At 47.8% G+C, this 19,757-nt stretch overlaps 1 protein-coding gene across 2 annotated transcripts in view; it reads left to right on the top strand.

The window, feature by feature from the left end:
- The window catches only part of rassf3 (Ras association domain family member 3), a 142,219-nt gene that overhangs the window by 113,537 nt on the left and 8,925 nt on the right, over positions 1–19,757 (top strand). For both annotated transcript variants that reach the window (XM_078219687.1, XM_078219688.1), the window contains 2 exons: positions 12,371–12,478; positions 17,424–17,697. In XM_078219687.1, coding sequence (XP_078075813.1) covers positions 12,371–12,478; positions 17,424–17,697 — 382 coding nt within the window. The remainder of the gene's footprint in view (positions 1–12,370; positions 12,479–17,423; positions 17,698–19,757) is intronic.

Genomic DNA, 19,757 nt, shown 5'->3' with positions numbered 1-19,757 from the left:
TTGCCCATCCCTAGTTACCCTTGAGAAGGTGGTGGTGAGCTGCCTTCTTGAATCGCTGCAGTCCACGTGCTGTGGGTTGACCCACAATGCCGTTAGGGAGGGAATTCCAGGATTTTGACCCAGCGACTGCGAAGGAACGACGATATATTTCCAAGTCAGGATGGTGAGTGGCTGGGAGGGGAACTTGCAGGTGGTGGTGTTCCCATGTATCTGCTGCCCTTGTCCTTCTAGATGGAAGTGGTCATGGGTTTGGAAGGTGCTGTCTAAGGATCTTTGGTGAATTGCTGCAGTGTATCTTGTAGATAGTACACACTGCTGCTACTGAGCGTCGGTGGTGGAGGGATTGAATGTTTGTAGATGTGGTGCCAATCAAGTGGGCTGCTTTATCCTGGATGGTGTCGTGTTTCTTGAGTGTTGTTGGAGCTGCACCCATCCAAGCAAGTGGGGAGTATTCCATCACACTGCTGACTTGTGCCTTGTAGATGGTGGATAGACTTTGGGGAGTCAGGAGGTGAGTTACTCACCGCAGTATTCCTAGCCTCTGACCTGCTCTTGTAGCCACTGTGTTTCTGTGGTGAGTCCAGTTGAGTTTCTGGTCAATGGTAACCCCAAGGATGTTGACAGTGGGGGATTCAGTGATGGTTACACCATTGAATGCCAAGGGGCAGTGGTTAGAGTGTCTCTTATTGGTGATGGTCATTGACTGGCAGTTGTGTGACTGGTCAGCAAAACCACTGCTCAGAACGGACCCTGTCGTCAGGGGATCAGAGTCTCGGAGAGACTTAACAAAACTGTTCAAACTCGACAGGAGGCAAGAGAGAACTGAGCAAATCAGAGATCTAAACATATAAACCACTGCACAGATTGGATTGATATCTGCACGATCCACAGCGGGCAACACAAACAATGAACCTCTAGGTGGGGCAGTGATTAGCACAGTGGTTAGCACTGCTGCCTCACAGCGCCAGGGACCCGGGTTCGATTCCCGGCTTGGGTCACTGTCTGTGTGGAGTCTGCACATTCTCCTCGTGTCTGCATGGGTTTCCGCCCACACTCCAAAGATGTGCGGGTTAGGTGGATTGGCCGTACTAAATTGAACCTCAATATCAGGGGGACTAGCTATGGTGGATGCATGGTGTTATGGGGATAGGACCTGGGTGGGTTTGTGGTCGGTGTACACTCGATGGGCCGAATGGCCTCCTTCTGCACTGTAGGGAATCTATGAAAACAAAGTGTTGAATCATTGAAATGTTCACATTGGCTCCCGATCCCACAAGGCTGCAGTTTAAAGGAAAATTTCCCATCCTCTCATTCTCATCCCTGGTTTTGTTTCCTCCAAATCCTCTTCCAACCCCACAACACTCGGATCTCTGCACTCTTCCAATTCTGGCCTCTCGCCTGTATCTGATTTGCCTGACTCAATCTTTGGCAGTTGGCTGGTTCCAGCTACCTGGGCCCCGATGCTCTGAAATTTCCTCCCTTGAACTCCCTCTCATTCTTAAATCCCTCCTCCGCTTAAATCGCACCTCACAAACCTCCCAATACTTGTCACTGTATACTAATACATGTGACAATAATAAATCAAATCAAACCAAATCAAGAAAGCCCACCAATGCCTCTACTTTCTCAGAAGACTAAGGAAATTTGGCATGTCCACTACGACTCTCACCAATGTTTACAGATGCACCATAGAAAGCATTCTTTCTGGTTGTATCACAGCTTGGTATGGCTCCTGCTCTACCCAAGATTGCAAGAAACTACAAAGGGTTGTGAATGTAGCCCAGTCCACCACACAAACCAGCCTCCCATCCATTGACTCTGTCTACACTTCCCGCTGCCTCGGCAAAGCAGCCAGCATAATCAAGGACCCCACACACCCCGGACATTCTCTCTTCCACCTTCTTCCATCGGGAAAAAGATACAAAAGTCTGAGGTCACGTACCAACCGACTCAAGAACAGCTTCTTCCCTGCTGCTTCAGACTTTTGAATGGACTTACCTTGCATTAAGTTGATGTTTCTCTACACCCTAGCTATGATTGTAACCCTATATTCTGCACTCTCTCCTTTCCTTCTCTATGTACGGTATGCTTTGTCTGTATATCGCGCAAGAAACAATATGAAACTGTACGATAATACATGTGACAGTAATAAACCAAATCAAATCAAATCAAAATCACATCCCTCTGGTAACCTGCCTGAATATCTCCTAGTGTAGCACTGTATGTTATTCTGCCTGATAACATTCCTGTGAATGACATGGGGACATTATTTATATCTGAGTGGCACTGTTTAATGCAATCTGTCAAACTTCCAGAGGGGTCCCTTCACAAGCATTGCGTTGTATTCACTTGACATCAATCATTGTTAAGTTTAAAGTTTATTTATTAGTGTCTCAAGTAGACTCACACTAACACTGCAATGAAGTTGCCACACTCTAGCGCCTGTTCGGATACACTGAGGGAAAATATAGCACGGCCAATGCACCTAACCAGCATGTCTTTTGGACTGTGAGAGGAAACTGGAGCACCCGGAGGAATCCTACGCAGACATGGGGACAATGTGCAGACTCCACACAGACAGTGACCCAAACTAGGAATCGAACCCGGGCCCCTGGCACTGTGAGGTAGCAATGCTAATCACTATGCCACCATAGGATCCCTCCAGTGCAGTAGGAGGCCATTTGGCCCATCGAGCCTGCACCAACAACAAACCCACCCAGGCCCTATCCCGTAACCCCACGTATTTACCCTATTAATTCCCCTGACACAAAGGGGCAATTTAGCGTGGCCAATCCACGTAACCCACACATCTTTGGAGTGTGGGAGGAAACCGGAGCGCCCGAAGGAAACCCACGCAGATGCGGGGAGAACGTGCAGACTCCACACAGTCACCCGAGGCCGGAATCGAACCCGGGTCCCTGGCGCAGTGATGCAGCAGTGCTAACCACTGTGCCACCGTGCCGTCCTATTCATTTCTGTAATATTGATTGCCCCTTTCACATTGCTCCCTGCGCCTGATGTTATCTAGAGAACAGGAAAAATAATCCTGTCGAAACTATTGCAAACAGTTTATTCCACTGAGTGGTTTTGCCTTTGGTTGTTTTCATAAAATTAAATAAAGGAGACCTGTTTGAAAGTATAATCTTGAGACACACACATCCACAGCTTGCCAAGTCTTGATGTTGCAATTGGCCAAGATGCCTGTCCAAAATATGATGTGTCTTTAAATAGAACTCGTAGTCATTGCCAGGGTTGGAAACCAGAGACATGCTGACCATAAATGGTGCTGGAGTAGGTGCAGCGATTGGTGTTAATGCTATGATGTAATCAATCATACTTTTAAATGAATATTATTGGAGCTGCAGTTGTTCTCCCACTTTTGGGACTCGCTGTCTCTCTCAAACAAGAGTCTGTATTCATGTAAAGACAAATGTTGATGTCTGAAGTAGACGCTGTGGGAATGATCCCATTGGAGCTTTCCCTTAACACAGTCTCCCTATTTGTCCCACATTTTTACACTCTTTTATTTCTTGAGCTGTTTTTGAAATTGGCCAACATTTCGCATCGCGCAGACACAGAGAAAATAGGAGCAGGAGGAGGCCACTCGGCCCTTCGAGTCTGCTGTACCATTCATTATGATCATGGCTGATCATCCAACTCAATAGCCTGATCCTGTCTCCCCCCCCCCCCCCCCCCCCCCCCCAGCTCCTCCTTGAAAACACACAATGTTTTGGCCTCAACTGCTTTCTGTTTTAGCCAATTCCACCATCTTACCACTCTCTGGGTGAAGAATGTTCTCCTCAACTCAGTCCTGAGGCTGTGACCCCTGATTCTGGACACCCCTGCCATCAGGAACATCCTTTCTGCATCTTCCCTGTCTAGTTCTGTTAGAATTTTTATTGGTTTTTATGAGATCCCCCCCCCCCCCTCATTCTTCTAAACTCCAAAAAATACAATCCTAACCGACTCAATCTCTCCTCATACGTAAATCCCACTATCCCAGGAATCAGTCTGGTAAACCTTTGCTGCACTCCCTCGAGTGCCATCTAAATGGCACGAATCATTGAACTCCCAAAGAGATCAGGCAATGTGGGAGGTGTCTCATGCAGTCTCCCCTGGAATCTCACAGCGTCAGGAACCCGGGTTCGATTCTCCCCGTGTCTGCGTGGGTTTCCCCCGGATGCTCTGGTTTCCTCCCACAGTCCGAAAGACATGTTGGTTAGGTGCATTGGTCGTGCTAAATTCTCCCTCGGAGAATTCACTCCAGTGAAAACAATCCTAACCGACTCAATCTCTCCTCATACTTCACTCCCGCCATCCCAGGAATCAGTCCGGTAAACCTTTGCTACACTCCAGGAGTGTGGCGACTAGGGGATTTTCACAGTAACTTCATTGCAGTGTTAATGTAAGCCTACTTCTGACACTAATAAATAAACTTTAAATTTAAACCAGGCTCCTAGAGTTGCCTGTTGGTATTAAAGCCCTTTGATTTTGATTTGATTTGATTTGATTTATTATTGTCACATGTATCGGTATACTATGGAAAATGTTGTTTCTTGCACGCTATATACACAAAACAGAAGGAAAGGCGAGAGTGCAGAATGTAGTGTTACAGACATAGCTAGGGTGTAGAGAAAGATCAACTTAATGCGAGGTAGGTCCATTCAAAAGTCTGACAGTAGTAAGGAAGAAGCTGCTTTTAAGTGGTTGGTACGTGACCTCAGACTTTTGTATCTTTTTCCTGACGGAAGAAGGTGGAAGAGAGAATGTCCGGAGTGCGTGGGGTCCTTGATTATGCTGGCTGCTTTTCCCGAGGCAGCGGGAAGTATAGACAGAGTCACTGGATGAGAGGCTGGTTTGCGTGATGGACTGGGCTTTGTTCATGACCCGAACAGGCGTCGGAGTGTGGCAACTCGGGGAATTTCACAGTAACTTCATTGCAGCGTTAATGTAAGCCTGCTTGTGACACTAATAAAATAAACTTAAACTGAAACCAGGCTCCTTGAGTTGCCTGTCTGTATTAAAGCCATTTGACCTGTAGCATTCACTTCCTCACTAGTTACGCAGCAACTGTGTCAAATAAAAATGCTGGCCCAGCCAGCGACACCAAGATAATATTTTGTGGAACGGCGAAACTAAGTTGTCTAACAGCACGAATAATGGACCATCTGGCAGTGAGATTAAGCAGTAAATTCATCCATTCTGCCTGCACTGGATTAAGTTGCCTGTTGGTGGTGGCTGTTTGCATTTTCCGATGTGACTTTGGCCACAGTTACACTGCACCTGCTGCGTATTGTGAATGTTTTATCGCGGAAACGTTAGGGTGATGAAGGAATATCTTGGTAAACAGAAATCACGATGAGATTCGGGTTTAGCCTCTGCTGCTGCCTCGTGCAGAGCGATGGGTCAAATCGCTGATGTTTAGACTGCGACAGTGGCTGTTTTGTGGGGGGATGGGGTGCATATGAGATATTCATTAGCTTTCCCTGACACCAAGGCAGATCCCACCTGATGGTCTGATCATAAAATCCCTGCTGTGCAGCAGGAGGCCATTCGGCCCATTGAGTCTGCACCATCTACAATCCCACCCAGGCCCTATCCCCATAACCCCATACGTTTACCCTAGCTAGTCCCCCCTGACACTAAGGGGCAATTTAGCATGGCCAATCCACCTAACCCGCACATCTTTGGATTGTGGGAGGAAACTGGAGCAACCGGAGGAAACCCACGCGGACACGGGGAGATCAGATGGGGAGAGGGTATTGTGGATCAAGATTGAAAATAGCATTGCACGCAGTGGGTCACATTGATCTGATGGAGAAGACCAGGATTTGGTTCTGGCTATGAATCAGTATGGGTCTCGGGTGTGGTTAATATGTGGGCTGGATTCGGGGGTTAAACATTCATCCAGATGGTCAGGTGTGACCACTATTCTGCACACACAACATAGAAACATAGAAACTAGAAGCAGGAGTAGGCCATTCGGCCCTTCGAGCCTGCTACACCATTCATCTTGATCAAGGCTGATCATCAAATTCAATATCCTGATCCCACCCTCCCCTCATATCCCTCGATCTCTTTAGCCCCAAGAGCTATACCTAATTCCTTCTTGAAATCACACAACGTTTTGGCCTCAACTACTTTCTGTGGTAATGAATTCCATTCATTCACCACCCTCTGGGTGAAGACATTACTCCTCACCTCAGTTCTGAAAGGTTCACGTCTTATCCTCAAGCTATGACCCCTCGTTCTGGACTCCCCCACCATTGGGAACATTCTTTCTGAATCTACCCTGTCTAACCCTGTTAGAAGTTTATAAGTTTCGATGCGATCCCCTCTCACTCTTCTAAACTCCCAATGAATATAATCCTAACCGACCCTTGGAGATCATTTGGATTATCTGTTGTGAATTGTCCTTTAACCTTGCTGGCAGCCCAGATTGGCAATCTGCTGTAGCGGAAGCTTCAAGGCCCCATTTGGATTGTTAGGCCTCAACTGGACTTGATTTGGGTCATTTGTTTTCCGGAAGACGCGAGATTGGAAGGTCTGTTACAGCAGTGGGATATTTCTGGGGTGGGTTGGTTGCCGGGGGTGATGTCACAGAATAATAGACTCATACAGCACAGAAGTGGCCCTTCGGCCCATCAAGTCTGCACCGACACATTAGAAACACCAGAACTCCTACCTAATCCCATGTGCCAGCACTTGGCCCTGAATGTTATGATGTGCCAAGTGCTCATCCAGGTACTTTTTAAAGGACGTGAGGCATCCCGCCTCCACCACCCTCCCAGGCAGCACATTTCAGACTGTCACCACCCTCTGGGTAAAAAGGTTTTTCCTCACATTCCCCCTGAACTTCCTGCCCCTCGCCTTGAACCTACGTACCCCCGCGCGACTGACCCTTCAACAAAGGGGGACAACTGCTCCCTATCCACCCTGTCCATGTCCCTCAAAATCTCATGTCACTGGGAGGGTCTCCCATCCCTCGAGGACCTCCCTGGCTCCCTGCCTGAAGGGCCACCAGCTGTGGGCGTTGCACTTGGTAGCTAGAATCCTGTGGGTGCCTTATCGGCGACTGGAACCACCATATTAAATTGTCTGAATGGGAGGAATGGAGTGGCGAATGGAACCTTTCCTGCCTGACTGCTCTCACCGCCAATCGGGGGAGTTAAAATCCCCCCCAGTGGAGTCAGTGAGACATGGCGAGAGGGCTGTGCTTCGTGGAGTCAGCTGTAGCGGTGCCAACATTAGGGGAATTTCACAGTAACTTCATTGCAGTGTTAATGTAAGCCTTACTTGTGACTAATAAATAAATCTTACTTTACTTTACATTGGGAGGTGTTCCTTGCCCGTCTCCCACATCCAGACTAAGTGAGTTTGGTTTCAAACACAATTTGGTTGGCAGCACAGAATGCTGGAGATGGGTGGCACCAACCCCCTCCTCTCCAATACTGATCCACAGCAAAGACTAACCAACCTGGCATGGAAATCAGTATGCAAATACTGCATCTTCTTTGCATATCCTGGCTTTAATTCACAGAATCATGGAATCCTACGGTACAGAAGGAGGCCGCTCGGCCCATCGAGTCTGCCCCGACCACAATCCCACCCAGGCCCTATCCCCATAACCCCATGCATTTACCCTAACTAATCCCCCTGACTCTAAGTGGCAATTTTAGCATGGCCAATCCACCTAACCTGCACGTCTTTGAACTGTGGAAGGAAACCGGAGCACCCGGAGGAAACCCACGCAGACACGGGGAGAATGTGCAAACTCCACACAGACAGTGACCTGAGGCTGGAATCGAACCCGGGTCCCTGGCGCTGTGAGGCAGCAGTGCTAACCACTGTGCCACCGTGCCACCATACCACATGTAATAATGGCAGTGTTGAATTATCCAGCATGGGAATTGGGCCAATTAATATATTTGATGCTGAGTCATAGAATAGAAGAGTTATAGAACCCCACAAGTGCAGAAGGAGGCCATTCGGCACATCGAGTCTGCACCGACCACTGGCCCTATCCCCGTAACTCCACATATTTACCCCACTAATCCCTCTAACCTACATATCCCAGGACACTAAGGGGCAATTTAGCACAGCCAATCAACCTAACCTGCACATCTTTGGACTGTGGGAGGAAACCGGAGCATCTGGAGGAAACCCACACAGACACGGGGAGAATGTGCAGACTCCGCACAGACAGTGACCCGAGCCGGGAATCGAACCCAGGTCCCTGGAGCTATGAGGCAGCAGTGATAACCACTGTACCACCGTGGTTACCAGTCTGACACATTTCTAACTGACAAGGCAGTCAGGCAGTCCAGTAGAATTAAGGTCACATCAGATCAGCCATGATCTTTGATGCACTATCAATAAGGCGAAAGACTACCGATATGCCAATATAAGTGTAGGCTTTTATTCACAACAGAATCAGGAGCAGATCCCAACAATTAACCGACCTGGACTGAACAAGGGGGAGGAGACAGCCACCTTTATACTAGGTGCTGAGGGGAGGCACCAAACTGGAAGGGGATGTGTCCAGGTATGACAAACACACACAACGGTGGTCCATATAGGACAAAGGCACAACTGAGGTCCACCACAATCTTGGAGACTGGCAGATCACACTCGAGGGGCCAAATGGCCTCCTCCTGTTTGTTATGTTGTTGAGAGTTGAGTCGATCCTGCACATGGACTCCCTTTGGAGCAAAGGCATGTTTGAGTCTAGTCATTATACCTGTGGGTGCTAAGTGTTGCCTCGGTAACTTTACCTGACCTCGAGTTACTTTTGAAAATGCCCATTGTCCTGGTGATTTTATGCTGTGGGGAAACTCAGACTCATAGCTTTTTAATCTAATAATTATCAATTATACTTCGCCCAACACTTCAAATTAACCAGAGTTGTACCGTTGGCAACAAGTTCAAATTGAAGACATTGTGTGGATTTTTCTCTGGTCATTTGCGCCCTTCATGACTGGATTAGAAAACATGGCGGTGTTGAGGACTTCAGAAACTTTGCTCCACAGGGGTACCTAGTGGACAATGCCTGCAATTACACACGATCGCTGACCCGGCAAAATTGAAATGGCCATATTCAATGTACCTCAAAATCAAGCTAAAAGTACAGCCTCTGTACAATTTGCATTAATTTCTATTGGACCATTAGACAGGTACGGGTCCAAAGATGTGCGGGTTGGGTGGATTGGCCATGCTAAATTGTCCCTCAGTGTCAGGGGGATCAGCAGGGTAAATACGTGGGGTTATGAGGATCATGATGCGGAGATGCCGGCGTTGGACTGGGGTAAACACAGTAAGAAGTTTAACGACACCAGGTTAAAGTCCAACAGGTTTATTTGGTAGCAAAAGCCACACAAGCTTTCGGAGCCCCAAGACCCTTCTTCAGGTGACTCACCTGAAGAAGGGGCTTGGGGCTCCGAAAGCTTGTGTGGCTTTTGCTACCAAATAAACCTGTTGGACTTTAACCTGGTGTCGTTAAACTTCTTACTGTTATGAGGATAGGGCATGGGTGGGATTGTTGCCGGTGCAGGCTCAATGGGCCAAATGGCCTCTTTCACAGTAGACATTCTACAATTCTACTTGAGGAGCTTGCATACGGCCACATGACTGCTGTCCTATGGAGCCAGTATTGAGATTGCAGGCTGAATGGCCTCCTTCAATGCTATATGTCAGTTGCTCAGGTGATGGGTGGTTGAGTTGTGCAGATCAGAGATGACAGTGTGCCATTTCTGAGTTGAGATATCAGTAAGAAGTTTAACAACACCAGGTTAAAGTCCAACAGGTTTATTTGGTAGCAAAAGCCACACAAGCTTTCGGAGCTCTAAGCCCCTTCTTCAGGTGAGTGGGAATTCTGTTCACAAACAGAGCATATAAAGACACAAACTCAATTTACATGAATAATGGTTGGAATGCGAATACTTACAACTAATCAAGTCTTTAAGAAACAAAACAATGTGAGTGGAGAGAGCATCAAGACAGGCTAAAAAGATGTGTATTGTCTCCAGACAAGACAGCCAGTGAAACTCTGCAGTTCTAGGCAACTGTGGGGGTTACAAATAGTGTGACATGAACCCAATATCCCGGACATCTTGAGATATCAGGCCAGGTGGATCAGTGTTATAAGTTGCAGTTGGCCTTGGTGTAGTGGTATTGTTGCTGGACCAGTAATCCAGAGACCCAGGGTAATTCTCTGGGGACCTGGATTCGAATCCCACCATGGTAGATGGTGTCATTTGAGTTCAATAAAAAATCTGGAATTAAAAGTCTGATGATGATCACAAAACCATTGTTGTAAAAATCCATCTGGCTCACTCATCTCCCTTAGGGAAGGAAGTCTGTTGTCCTTACCTGGTCTGGGCCTACATGTGACTCCAGATTCACAGCCAGTGGCCCCCACATCGCATTAATGAATTTTTTAAAAGTTAGGTGGGAGAAAGGGCTCCCAATGTTTCCCTACTGTTAGATGTCTGGGTGTCTGATGCAACCTTTTGTGTTGGAGTTACCTGCTTACTCTGTTGATTATGGACGGCCCTTTTGGGTAAGGACATCTGAATGGCCCAACATGAAGTAGCTGATGTTTCAGAGATCCCAGGATCAGGTAGAAGGGAGGGTATGGTAGCCAAGTGGTTACGACACTGGACAACCAATACTGAGGTTTGCATTCAAATCCCAATATGAAATGCTTTAGTAAGGTTGAGTTCAGGGAAGATGTCTCCACTCATGAATAGGGGAGACCGTTTAATGGAAAGCTGGATAAGCATGACAGGGGAGGGGATATATATTTTTAATCATTTGTGGGACATGGGTGTCACTGGCTGGCCAGCATTTATTGCCCATTCCTAGTTGCCCGAGGGCAGTTAAGAGTCAACCACATTGCTGTGGCTCTGGAGTCACATGTAGGCCAGACCGGGTAAGGACGGCAGATTTCCTTCCCTAAAGGACATTAGTGAACCAGTTTTTCCAACAATGGTTTCATGGCCATCAGTAGATTCTTAATTCCAGATTTTATTTTTAATTGAATTCAAATTCCACCATCTGCCATGGCGGGATTTGAACCCGGGTCTCCAGAACATTAGCTGCAGTTCTGGATTGATAATCTAACGATGATACCATCAGGCCATCACCTCCCCCTGGGGTCAGCTGAAGAGGGTGGGAGGAGGCTCTTTCTGCACTGTAGAGATTCTATGGTTCTATGAAAGAGGCAGAGCATGTGGATAGGATACTGAAGATAGTATATGGGACATTTTCTTTCATCAGTTGTGGTATAGAATATACCACAGGAGGTGATGTTGGAGTTGTACTGAGTGTTGGTTAGGCCACAGTTGGAATATTGTGTGCAGTTTTGGTCACCTCACTGTAGGAAGAACGTGTTTGCACTCGAGGGGGTGCAGAGAAGGTTCACCAGGATGTTGCCCAGGATGGAGCATTTGAGCTATAAGGAGAGACTGGATGGGGCTTGGATTGTTTTCTTTAGAGCAGAGAAGGCTGAGGAGGGGATAATGATCGAGGTGTATAAGATTATGAGGGGTACAGACAGGGTGAATAGGAAGCAGCTGTTCCCCTTGATTGAGGGGTCAGTCACGAAGGGGCACAGTTTTAGGGTGAGGGGCAGGAGGTTCAGAGGGGATTTGAGAAAAAGACCTTTTCACTCAGAGGGCGGTGAGAATCTGGAATGCGCTGCCCGGGGAAGATAATGGAGGCCGGAAACCTTACAACCTTTAAAAAATATTTGGATGAGCACTTGAAATACCATAACATTCAAGGATATGGGATAAGAGCAGGAAAGTGAGATTAGCGCGTCTTTAGTGGTAGTTATTGTCGATGCAGACTTGATGGGTCGAAGGGCCTTTTTTGCACTCTATGGAGCACTGCACTGCTTAAATAAATAGAGCACGTCCTTTAGGGAAGGAAATCTGCCATCCTTACGGGTCTGGCCTACATGTGAATCCAGAGCCACAGCAATGTGATTGACTCTGAACTGGTCAAAGGGGAATCAGGGATGGGCAATAAATGGTGGAGATGCCCACATCGCAGGAAAGGACCACTGGAAAATGTTAGGTAGATTGCATCCAGTAAATCTGATCAGGCAGAGTGGCGTTAGATAAAATAACCCTGGATGTAATGTGTTGTAAAAAGCTGACTGATTCATTGTTGCTCTTAAGGGCGGGGAACCTGCCTTCTCCTGGCAGACCCGGAATAAATGGGAATCCAATCCCACACTATGTGAGTGACTGGGAGCAGTGGGAATGGATGACAAATGTGTGTCCTCTCTCTAAAGTTCAGACTGAAACGTCCGCTCTGTCTACACATGAAACGGTTGTTTAACAGCTTGTTGTTTTATTCACCGCAGGATGTTGGAAAGGAAAGGGAGCCACAGAAAATACTTACAAAGGAGGAGATCCGGCTGAAGATTGAAGCCTACAACTCCACAGTGACGGACAGGTTAAAAATGACCCTGGTGAGCAGAAACCTCATTTTCTTTCAGCCTTCTCAGGCAGCTGTTAATGTTGGCAAATACTTGCCCGGGAGCCAAGAACTCCATCTGGCATCGCTGAAAAGAGAGACATGTTGGCAAAGTTTCTCATCTTGCACTCATCACGACAAAGGCAAGAATGACAAAATTCAAGCAGCTGCAACAATTTATACCACAGAAGAAAAGAGGCGCTGATTGGCTGGCAAAGCAACTCTGATAGGCCGAAGGGTTGCTGTGGAGAAGGCAATGGGGAGTTATAGACAGATGCCATTTAGCCTCAGATAGCAGGCCCTACCACTACAACAACAAATTGATACAGGGCCTTGAGTGTAGTGACCATCCCACAATGCTTTGCAGGACGATACATCCATGGACTCTTTGAAAGCTCAATACACGGTGGGTCGGCACGGTGGCACAGGGGTCACTACTGCTGCCTCACAGCGCCAGGGACCCGGGTTCGATTCCCGGCTTGGGTCACTGTCTGTGTGGAGTCTGCACGTTCTCCCCGTGTCTGCGTGGGTTTCCTCCGGGTGCTCCGGTTTCCTCCCACAGTCCGAAAGACGCGCTGGTTAGGTGCATTGGCCATGCTAAATTCTCCCTCAGTGTACCCGAACAGGCGCCGGAGTGTGGCGACTGGGGGATTTTCACAGTAACTTCATTGCAGTGTTAATGTAAGCCTACTTGTGACACTAATAAATGAAGTTTTATCGAGCAGCAACTCCATAATAGCGAACAGGGCCGCTGTGACCCTCCAACATCGTGTGAACAGTACGCGATGTGAACAGTGTGAACCGCACTTTCAGCATCTAATCTGTTTCAATAAGATTATCTCTCGTTTTTCTAAACTCCAGAGCGAGATAAGGTAAATCGAGGCGTGTTAATTGGGGATTTTACACGGGAATAACGGGATTGAAGGGTGAGAGGTATATCACAATCTTGGGATTTGTGGAAAAGGAGTCAAGAATGTTAGACCATTGCATAACGAGTCTCCCTTTTTGGAAAATGGGGCCTGCGGGGAGATAGCTATGAGCAGCATAATGCGCACTTAGGATCTTTGAAGGAGCCACAAATCTCCCTGAACAATGGCCAAAGCAGCAGAGAGAACGGGGGAGAGGTTTTTGATGGAAGGAAGAAAAGAGAATCATAGAATCCCTACAGTGCGGAAGGAGACCATTCAACCCATCGAGCCTGCGCCGACCACAATCCCACCCAGGCCCTATTCCTGTATCCCCACATACTTACCCTGCTAATCCCCCTGACACTAAGGGTCAATTTAGCATGGCCAATCCTGTAATCATGATGTGGAGCTGCCGGCGTTGGACTGGGGTAAATATAGTAAGAGGTTTAACAACACCAGGTTAAAGTCCAACAGGTTTATTTGGTATAACTTCAATCCCGTAATCCCATGGTTATTCCCATAACCCCACATATTTCCTCTGCTGATCCCTTTGGGGGCAATTTACCTGCAAATCTTTGGAGTGTGGGAGGAAACAAGATGTGTGGGTAAGAGCGGATTGGCCACGCTAAATTGACCCTAGTGTCAGCGGGATTTGTGGGGTAAATGTGTGGAGTCGTGGGAATAGGGCCTGGGTGGGCTTGTGGTTGGTACAGACTCGATGGGCCAAATGGCCTCCTCTGTATTGTAGAGATTCTAAGAAACTGGAGGAAACCCACGTAGACATGGGGAGGACATGCCGACTCCGCACAGACAGTGACCCAAGGCCGGAATTGAACCCGGATCCCTTGCGCTGTGAGGCAGCAGTGCTAACCACTGTGCCGCCGTGCTGCCCTTAGAGGAAGAAGGAGAGAACTACCAAGAGGTTGGAAGTTAATGGCTGGAGTGGGGAGGGGGAGTTGGGGGGGGGGGGAGTTAGGTTTGGGGAGGGGGCGGCTGGTGCGGAGGGAACAGATTAAGGCAGGCATTGTATGAAACATTCAGCGAGATATTGAAACACTGGCGACATTGAGTCTCTGTTCCCACTCGGAATGCCTGAGAAATGCAAATCGGGCAGCTCCCCCAGTGAAAGATGAAGGCCTCCCCAAGTCGCAGAGCACAAGCATTCCACCCTGCAACAAATTGGGCTGGGGGTCCTGTTAGAAAGCTTTTGTTAGGCTTGCCAAGCCTCCTGAATGGACCTGCAGTCTCCAGGAGTTGACAATCGATCTCCAGGGCACGGCTGGGTGAAACTCTGGGGGAAAAAAAAACTATTGGAATATTTTTTAAAAAAAGGTAGTTTTGTTTTTCCTCATTTTCTTTTGAACATTTCCCTTTAACCAGATGTAAATGGATTGAAAGTGGAAAATGAAAGCCTTTTGGCCAGCAGTCAAGCATCATCCAACTGGGTAATGAATGGGTCTTGTTGCTTTCCAATTGATGTCGGAAGGCCGTGTGTCAAAAGGATGGATGTGTCAGCAAAACTAATGGCTGGCGTGGGGTGGCGGGGGGAGGTCACGTGTTGAAGCCTCCAGGCATTCACTTAATCACAGTTTGCAACCCTATCAGTCACTCATGGTTAAAATGAGAGCATTTGTTTGCGCTTGGCAAGAGCAATAGTGAGGCAACGCCTGATTCTTAATCTCCGTTAGAATCATAGACTCATTACAGGGCCATTCGGCCCATCGAGTCTGCACCAACAACAATCCCACCCAGGCCCTATCCCCGTCGCCCCACATATTTACCCTAGCTAGTCCCCCTGACACTAAGGGGCAATTTAGCATGGCCAGTCCACCTAACCCGCAGATCTTTGGACTGTAGGAGGAAACTGGAGCACCCGGAGGAAACCCACGCAGACACGGGGAGAACGTGCAAACTCTGCACAGAAAGTGACCCGAGGCCGGGATTCGAACCCGGGTCCCTGACGCTGTGAGGCAGCAGTGCTATAGTGCCACCATGCTGCCCATTCTGTTGTAGAAACCGGGGAGTGGGTATATCGGCAAGATACTCTTTGGAACAGTGGCCTCAGATCTTAGACACACCAAATGCTTTCTGCCCTATCGGCACTCATTCCTGCCAAAGCCAGAATTGGATTGCATCAGTCCCCCCTCACAAACCGTCCCCCACCCCCACCCTCCCGACGTAATAAGCTCTTTTTGTCTCTGGAACTGATCATTAGTAAAATGAGCAGGTCAGACTTAGCTACAGTCGCCCATAGACAGACTAATGCCAGAATCGCACATTCCGAGAGCCAGGGAGATGATAATTTTTCAAAGCGGAACATGTGAAGGGGAGTATGTTTCAAAGCTTGGAACAGTATCGTAACCTTCAGAGAGAAAGCCTTGTAACCAGTTCTGGCTGTTGGCTGAAGCTCTGGGTTTTAATCATTGAGGAGTCTGGACAGAGTTAGGAGGAGGAAATTCCTTCCGTTCCGCCTGGTGGACAGATGGAGAAGCGGAGATTGAAAGATCATTGGCAAGAGCGGCAGTGGGGACATGAGGAGAATCTCTTTCACGCAGCGAGTGATTAAAGATCCGCAGCGCGTTGCCCTGAGTGTGGCGGAGGCAGGGTTAATGGAGCCACTCGAGAGGGAATCGGATTGTAATCCGTAAAGGGAGAATGTATAGGGTGACGGTGAGAAAGTAAGGAAATGGCACTGGGTGGATTGCTGTATTGGAGGGCTGGTGTTGACAGGATGGGCTGAATGGCTCCCCTCCTGTGCTAGAACACAAGTCAGGAATGGAATATTCTCCACTTGCCTGGATGTGTGCAGCTCCAACACTCTACACCATCCAAGACAAAGCAACCTGCTTATCTGGTACCTGACCCACCACCATCAACATTCACTCTCTCCATCACCTTAACACAGTGGCAGCCGTGTGTACCATCTACAAGATGCACTGCAGCAACTCACCAAGGCTCCTTCGACAACACCTTCCAAGCCTGTTGCCTCTACCTCTAGCACCTGGAAGGACATGGGCAAGACACATAATTATCCCACTAATCCCCCTAACCTATACATTTTGGACACTAAGGGGCAATTTAGCATGGCCAATCCACCTAACCTACACATCTTTGGACTGTGGGAGGAAACCAGAGCACCCGGAGGAGACCCATGCAGACATGGGGAAGAATGTGCAAACTCCACACAGACAGTGGCCCAAGCCAGGAATTGAACCCGGGTCCCTGAGGCAGTGAAGCCATGATGTGGAGATGCTGGTGTTGGACTGGGGTAAACACAGTAAGAAGTCTCAACATGAGGTTAAAGTCCAACAGGTCCAACAGTGAGGCAGCAGTGCTAACCACTGTGCCACTGAGGACAATCCAAAAACACAGAGGTGATCTGATAGACGTCTTTTAAGGATTTGATAGGATAGGCATGGCAAAGATGTTTCCACCTGTGGGAGAAGCATAAAACTCTGGGTGATAAATATAAGATGGTCACTGATAAATCCTGTCAGGAATTCGGGAGAAACCTCTTTAGCCAGTGTGTGCTCAGAATGTGGGACTTGTTACCACAAAGTGAATCTGGACTCCCTGTTTATGAGGGAGAAAGGAACAGATGGATGTCCTGATAGGTTGAGGTGAAATGGGCTAGGAGGAGGCTCAAGTGGAGAGTAAGAAAATTCAGTTCTGTAAAGTCTAAATATAATTCTACTTAATGTTCCCAGGTAACACAGGTAGTCCAAAGATGTGTGGGTTAGGTTGATTGGCCATGCTAAAAATTGCCCCTTAGTGTCCTGAGATGTGTAGGTTAGAGGGATTGGCGGGTAAAATATGTAGGGATATGGGGGTAGGACCTGGGTGGGATTGTGGTCAGTGCAGACTCGATGGGCCGAATGGCCGCTTTCTGCACTCTAGGGTTCTATGATTCTGCGGACACCTTGATAATTGCCCCAGGTTCTAAAAGATTCCACGCTCTTATATCGATATATGAGCTGTGTGTATGAAATCCCTGGAAACACACTTAATATTCCAACTTTCTATCTTTTCTAGAATGCAAATGAAGTCTACACTGGTTTTATCAAAGTTCAGATGGATTTGAGCAGGCCCATTACCATTCGCTCCATCGCCGCCGACGGGAGTCACCCGTACAACAACAACAACAATGAGACTGCCTTCTACATGCCCAAGGACACCACAAACACCCTCCATATCAGCAGCAACAACACTGTGAAGGAGGTCATCGAGGCCTTGCTAAAGAAGTTCACGGTTGCTGATAACCCGGCCAAGTTTGCACTCTTCAAGCAGTCCCGCAAGGAAGAGCAAGGTGAGGCGTCCGGCCGTGAAACGCAAGTTGCCGTAACAACTCGCCGTTTATAAAAAAAGAGGCACGCCAAGGCAGTGCTTGCACTGATGTAGCGCCATTCACAACCTCCAGAGACCCCAAAACCCTTTGCAGTTAATGAAGGGTTGTCACTATTGCAGCATGGGAAATGTGGTAGCCAATTGTCAAAGATGGTATTGGAGTGAGGCAACTTATTGCCAAGCTGTGCCCAGCATACCTTCTAATTCTTTTACTCTTTTTCTATGCTTCTAAAACTTCATTCTAGCTCTTTTCTATAACTGTAACACTGTATTCTGCACACTCTCCTTTCCTTCTCTATGAATGGTATGCTTTGTCTGTATAGCACGCAGGAAACAATACTTTTCACTGTATGTTAATACATGTGACAATAATAAATCAAATCAAAGAATCTCGACAGCGTACAAGGAGGCCATTCGGCCCATCAAGCCTGCACCGCCAACAATCCCACCCCGGCCCTATCCCCGTCACCCCACATGTTTACCCCGCTAATCCCTCCGACCTACGCATCCCGGGACACTAAGGGGCAATTTAGCATGGCTTACATTAACACTGCAATGAAGTTACTGTGAAAATCCCCCACACTCCGGCGCCTGTTCGGGTGCACTGAGGGAGAATTTAGCACGGCCAATGCATCTCACCAGCACATCTTTCGGGCTGTGGGAGGAAACCGGAGCACGCGAAGGAAACCCGTGCAGACACAGGGAGAACGTGCAGACTCCGCACAGACAGTGAGCCAAACCGGGAATTGAATCCGGGTCCCTGGAGCTGTGAGGCAGCAGTGCTAACCACTGAGCCACCATGCTGCCCAAATTGGCACACAGCAAGCTCCATAATGCGGTAGCGCCAGATTATCTGGGTTTTTAATATTGGATTTTGATTTGGTTTATTATTGTCACATGTATTGGGATACAGTGAAAAGTATTGTTTCTTGTGCGCTATACAGACAAAACATACCATTCATAGAGTACATAGAGGAGAAGGAAAGGAGAGGTTGCAGAATATAGTGTTACAGTCATAGCTAGGGTGAGGAGAAAGATCAGTTTAATATAAGACAGGTCCATTCAAAAGTCTGGTGGCAGCAGAGAAATGGCCGTTCTTGAGGAGCAATGTTGGTCAGGACTCCGAGGAGAGCTCCCCCTGCTCTTCTTCGAGATAATTGCAGCAGCACCTCTCACCTTCACTTGAGAGGGTAGACAAGACCTTAGTGGGAGGTATGACCCGAAATACAATGCGGCACTCCCTCAGCGCTGCACCAGAGTGTCAGCATGGATTCTGACTTACAACTGAAGCAATCGATTTGATGAAGGAAACGTTCTGTCCCAGTGTCTTGCTTTCCTTTTCCACCGTCGCAAAATATAAATGCCAGGAAGGTAAACAAAGTCATAATTCTTTGCCAATTTAATCGGAACAAATTGACCAAATCATGCATTCTGTACACAGTAACTGCTCCAGCTGTTGGCTGCTTCTTGTAACCTTCATTCACAACACTTTAAGGATTGAATGCAATGCAGGACTTTTTTATATATTAAAAAAGCCTACAGGTAGTGAATAATTTGGAGAATAGAAGGTCTATTCAGGCCCATATTACATAAGCTGTATTCTTCTTGAAAGAAAACGTTGACCACTGGGCACAGTGACATTTGGGGACAAAGCAGTGTAGTGTTATTGTCTTCTTAAGGAGAAGAAAAAACTGCTCCCTCTGGGTCGTGAAAAAGGCCGACTTGTTTCATAAATTGTTCTCTTTTAGATGTTGTGGCCGGGGGGGACTGCAGAGTCGGCTTTCTTCCCGGTGAACTGATCTGAACAAAATGGCCGCCTTCATCCCCCCCCCCCCCCCAAGTCAGCTTCGTCCCTGACAAATACACAAACCCCTCACCTGGTGTAAAAGCATCTAATTCCAGTTCCTCCGAGAGCGGGCACGCTCTCTGCTCCGGCTGGCAAACCCACCTCGCTTAACTAAACAAAAACAAAACCCTGCGTTGACAAGAGAGCAAGTTTTGGGTGTCTCCAGTTGGGTTGGA

Source organism: Mustelus asterias, chromosome 9 (assembly GCF_964213995.1).
Source record: "Mustelus asterias chromosome 9, sMusAst1.hap1.1, whole genome shotgun sequence".
Lineage (NCBI taxonomy): Eukaryota > Metazoa > Chordata > Chondrichthyes > Carcharhiniformes > Triakidae > Mustelus > Mustelus asterias.
The sequence above is the reverse complement of the archived record's forward strand: the minus strand, read 5'-3'. Positions and strand labels throughout refer to the sequence as shown.